General features: G+C 37.0%; 1 protein-coding gene across 9 annotated transcripts in view; it reads left to right on the top strand.

Annotated features, from left to right (window-relative positions):
- LOC109848691 overlaps positions 1–2737 on the top strand; it is an 18915-nt gene extending 16178 nt beyond the window's left edge. For 8 of the 9 annotated variants that reach the window (XM_020418326.1, XM_020418332.1, XM_020418330.1 and 5 more), the window contains 4 exons: positions 335–383; positions 1829–2221; positions 2315–2383; positions 2486–2737. In XM_020418326.1, the coding sequence (XP_020273915.1) occupies positions 1919–2221; positions 2315–2383; positions 2486–2641 (528 nt within the window). In that variant the 5' untranslated portion in view covers positions 335–383; positions 1829–1918 and the 3' untranslated portion in view covers positions 2642–2737. Of the gene's footprint in view, positions 1–334; positions 384–1642; positions 1727–1828; positions 2222–2314; positions 2384–2485 lie in introns of all 9 variants that reach the window. The other variant, XM_020418325.1, reaches the window with a different exon arrangement.

The raw sequence follows: 5554 nt of genomic DNA, 5'->3' as shown, positions 1-5554 counted from the left end.
TTCACGCATCAGATTTAGTTAACATTTTAAAAAAAAGGTTGACATTTATCTAGATTTCCGGGAAGATTTCAGATTGCTCTAAGGCTTCTTAGATCAATCTGACTGGCATGATATTGTAAAAAGGCTGTGAAAGTTATGTACTTGCAGATCTCCGTCACCTTATTATTTACATTAAGTTTGAGCTTAGTGTTGATTCATTAGAATGGGGGGAAATGTTGGATTAGTTTTCTGGAACCATGAAAGAACTGACCATATTTTGAGCATTGTTTTGGTGAATATTTTCATGTAAGAAATTTGATTATGTATAATAAATTGATTGAAGTTTTACTAACAGGTATGAAATATATGATGGTGTGTGAGCATGTGGACGGGTGTATACGCAGGTACGTTTTTACTTTTTTGTTTGCAGCTATATCATATAATTTTGGCCAAATTTTCCAATGAAAAATGTGTAGAAAATGAGGGAGGCTGTGATTCATCCCAGATGACCAAAACCGTTGCCTTTTTTATAGTGGGCTGCTGAACAATTTATTAGATTGTTTATGTAACTATAGTTATTGATTACGTATATATTTGTTAAGCTGATGGTGGGCCAATTTAAGTTTTCAAAGCATAGAAAGGAGCTGTCCAAGAGTGATGCAATAAGTTGATAGGAGCCATGTTACAATGACAGGCCTGCGTCTTTCCTAAAAACCTACTCCTCACTCCTACCACAGATGAAATTTTGAAAATTCACTAAGCAGGAGAATTGGGCATTGCTTCTCAGGATAATTAATCTTGATTTATTTTGAACAAGCTTTGAAATAATGTTTTACTGCCAAATCAGTTGGGATTTCAACTCAGATATTGTGTTAGTATCCAAATATATTCAAATATACATTGGAAATCTAGAATATTTTACAAATCATCATCGTTCTTATACTGCTCAACCAGACTATTGTGGTTAACATATTTAACATGATTGCAGTCAAGAAGAGAGTGGATGATTTATTACGAACTGAGTAGACTATATACACAAAAATTCTCTGATTGCATAGAGTTTGGTGACTTGCCTTAATTACTCTTCTTCTGGCCTTGAGCTATATTTATTATTAATTTTCTTTCGTATCCACAATTACAATTCTTCCATTCTCGTCCATGTTTTCAGAGCAGCGAGCATTGCATCTAGTTGATCACTTTTAATATATAGAGTTTGAATGCTACTTAATTTGTACGTAGACTAATCATGTAATTGTGTTGGATTATGGGGCATTTTCAACCTTCTAGCTTATTAGTCAAATTTTTATTAAACTGTAATAACTACCGTATAATGGCTTTTAGCTGCTAAACAATTTAGTCTCCATTTTAAGATTAATGGAGGTTGAAAATAGTACAAATGTTGGTTGCAAGTTTTTCAGTAGGGCCAGAGGTCTTCTGTGGCTTTTGCTCATGGCACGTTCCCCTTTCAATTTAGTCAAGTCTTTTGTTTGCTACTGTTTTTGATATTAACACCCTCCAACTCCGTCACCTGATCATCCCACCATCACAATATTTACATATGAGACCCTCTTTTTTGTAATTATATTCATAGGGACCTGACTAGATTTATGGTTGTCGTTCGTTGCTTCAACCTTCTTCTTTCATCCTGGATTGAAATATACAGTGAAAAGATGAACATTAAGCCACATTATTGACGGAATTGACGTTAGCAAAGTTGAAGGAAAGAATTGAAATATACAATGAAAAGGTTAACAATAAAGTACAAATCATCATTGTTTTTTATATTCCTTCGCTTCCTCTATTGTTATATATGTGGCTCAAGCCTCGAGGTCTGTTGTTATATAAGCAGGTCCCTTGAGCCTCTTTTCTTAGTTGCACGCAATTCTTTTGGTCATGGAAGCTTCAACAACCACTCCCATGAGCAAAGCTCTCTTCTCTAATGGAGAGCTTTCGGCTCGCTATCTCAGCCTCGGGCGAGGAGGAAAGTGGATGGACCATCTACTTTGACGACTTCTTTGCCCAACAGGAGGAGGAGTTAGAAGATAATTGCACTATTTCAAACAGTGATATTAATAACGGTGGCTCTTCTATGATATCTGATGCTGCTTCTTGTGTTCCATGGAAGTTTCCGGCGACCACCCAGGGCCAGAACAAGCTTAGCTTCAAGAAGAGGAAGGGAAGAAGAGTGTTGAATGAAGATCCTTTGGAAGACACTGCTAGTTCTCCTGTAAATAGCCCAAAGGTTAACATATTTATTTACTTAATTAATTTTTCGTTCTTGAGCTTTGATTGTCATATGGTTCTTTGAAATTTATTACTGTTTTGTTGTTAATAGGTCAGCGAAATGGATCAATCGATCGGCTTGAACCAAAGGAAGAAAGATGAGAATAGTTACATCTCTCAGGTGTCAATATTGTTTTGTTCGTGTTTATGTTCAACTTAGGATGGTAACCACTGAGGTTGGTGATGAGTTCGTTTTTGTGTTTTTGTACGTGGTATTTTTCAGGAGAAGGACATCGATGGTTTCGAGAGTTGCTCAGGGCAGAGGAGGGATGGGATGGATGGATGCGGCGTTGTTGATGGCGCAGACCAGTGTACAGAGCTCAAGGAGAGAGGGCTTTGCTTGGTTCCTCTATCGATGTTAGTTGATTATCTCGGATAAGTTTAATGTATCCAAGAAAAAATGATCAATCATTTTAGAATATGTAAACAAATATATATATGTATGTATGTGTGTGTGTATATTAGGGGTGTGCAACGGTCGGTTCGGTTCGGTTTTGACCAAAATTTGAACAACCGAACCGAACCGTCTATAATTCAAAACCGAACCGAACTGTTACAAGTCGGTTCGGTGCGGTTCGGTTTGGTTTGTTCGGTTCTAACTTCATCAAACTTCTTATCAAACAACAATCTGTGTTAAAAAAAAAATATCAACAAAGTAGGAGATTATGAAGCATTAAATATTGATACAATGATATTGTTTTTAACCCATAATGATCCAGAAAATGAGTTTAGAGTTTGAGTCTTTGACTCTTTGGGGATGGGTCGGGTAGGGTTTGAGATCAAAATGAGTAATATTGCACTATATTCGGTCGGTTCGGGTCGGTTCGGGTTAAAAAGTTTTCAAACCGACCCGAACCGCCCTACTCATAAAACCAATTTTTTCGGATCGGTTCGGGTCGGTTCGGTCGGTTTTTTCGGTTTGGACCGAACCATGCTCAGCCCTAGTGTATATATATATATATATATATATAAACTGTTCCCGTCTAATTAAAGAAAATGAGGATTTAATGTCAGATTACTTCGTTGATGATTCCCATCTTAAAGAAAATGAGGAGATGGATGGAAAGAAAGGGTAACATGGGGGAGTTGTTAGAGCGTAGCTCTCAGAGCGTGGAGGTTGGACCAAATGCTCTAATTAAATTTATTAGGGGAAGAAAAAGTCTTAGGGAGTTTTGTACGCACGCTGTCTTAATTTGTACAACAGATTAATGTAGATTTTGTTAGTGATTTGTCATAGGACTCTTCAATGGCTCCTCCTTTCAAACCGTGTAAAATAAAATATGGTGGTTAGTAGTTAAAACAGACGCCCCTCGGAGGAAAAAATGGAGACCAGACCGAGGTTATGATGTAGTTGAAAGTCTCTCTATTTTACAAGTGAGAAATGAAGGGGACCCAACGGAGAAAGTTCAGATGTCTTTGTAGATGCCATGTGCTTTTAATTAATCACATCTCTCTGTGTCTCGTCAAATCTTGGTAGATCAACAAAGTTTAGAAAAAAAAGAACAAACTGACATAAGCTAGAAAGTCAACAGGAAATAAGGCATCGGCTGAACTCCGTGTGAAAACGGCGAAGGATTTGAGGAAGGAATTGAGAAAAACGTGAAGAATAAGCAAAACAAGCTCCATCACACCCTGGTGTGATGTCTGCCATGGGTGGCAGAATCTGCCATGGGTGTGGTGTCTGCCACACCTTGGTGTGACAGAATCTGCCATGTTTGTCATGGGTGTGGTGTGTGCCACACCTGTGTGTGGCAGACTCGTTTTTAGAATCCCAATTAGCTTGGGATTGTGTTTTGTTATTAATAGAGACACGTTTTTTAGGGTTTCTTTGGCTTTGTTTAGGGGTTTGTTTAGGCTTTGATTGGGCTTTGATTAAGCATTGATTGGGGGATATTTGGAGCACAAAAAGAGGTATTTTTTTGAGCTTTTGGTTAGGGTTTTGTTTGGAGAGATTAAGAGTTTTGTTGGTGACATTAGTTTGTTCCTTCGAGTGATTTGTAATCTCAATTTGTACTCTTCTTCTCTATTAGTGAAAACCCCATCCCCTTCTTGCCCCGTGGACATAAGCAACTTGTCGAACCACGTTAAAATTGGTGTTTTGTTTGTGCATTGATATTTAGTTCGTTTGGCTCTCTTGGATTGGCGTTTGGTTTGGTTCCTCGACACATCTTTTGGCACAACACTCCGCAATGATCTTTGACCTTTCTATAGAAGACTGATTAGTTTCTTTTTTTTTTTACTTTTTACTTTGTTCCTCGAGAAGAGGTGAGCAATTCGATTTTTTTTTGTTAACAGTATCATACGGAAATAAAATTAATACAGAAAACATCGCAAATATAATTCAACAAGAATGATTCAAAACAGAACAGATTTCTTCTAGGATTGGTGTTTAATTGTGCTCTTATGAGTGATAAAAGATGACTTGATGGCAAGTTATTGGAAAGCCAGTTTTTAATCCAATTAATATTGAATAATATAATGAATGAATAAATTATTAAGCATGTACTTTCGAAATCATAACATAAATATTTTTTTGAACTGAAAAAATAGGGAGAGATTCTCTGTTCATAAAATATATAAGCTTACCAAACCATAAAATATACAAACTGAACAATATGTGTAGAGAGAAAACATGAGACTAATTGAACGATAGGGAACAGACCTTGTCGTCACCTATCAGAACAAGAAGCCAATGATTCTACCCCCACAGCAGATTAAACTACTATATCACAAGGAAACTGTCAAAAGAAAAACCCAAAACATTGAGTTTGAGGGAACTAGAAGAACAGAACACAAAAGACATCCCCTGAGACCGAAACAAAAAGAAGATGAAGACAGAGACTTTGCCTACTGTTGAAGGGTGAGGCCGAAATCATAACATAAATATTATATCTTCCGAGTCAAATGGTCCTAAACCGATTACCCAATTCATGTCATAACTTTAATTTGATGGCTGCAGCAAGATGTATATCCAGTATAAATGTGTACCAAACGTATGAACCTAATCATATAGATAACTAGACTTTGGAAGAAAAGCGTATCTTAGATAATACAAGATAACTGATACGAGTTAACTGTGAACATGTCCCCTGTAGTATTACCCTATTGCAAAGAGACCACCTGCAGTTCTATTTGTTGCGAATGGACCCCCATATAGTTCTACCTTTTGTGAATAAGCCCCCTGTAGTGTTGGCCCGAGTTCGAATACAACCTCTTGGCGAACTTTTTCGACTCTTTTAAAAGTTAAATAATTTGCGATTCGGTATTTATCCTCATCAATAGAACTCTTTTT

The sequence above is a fragment of the Asparagus officinalis genome, chromosome 7 (assembly GCF_001876935.1).
Source record: "Asparagus officinalis chromosome 7, Aspof.V1, whole genome shotgun sequence".
Taxonomy (NCBI): domain Eukaryota; kingdom Viridiplantae; phylum Streptophyta; class Magnoliopsida; order Asparagales; family Asparagaceae; genus Asparagus; species Asparagus officinalis.
This window is presented reverse-complemented; position numbering and strand designations above follow the sequence as displayed.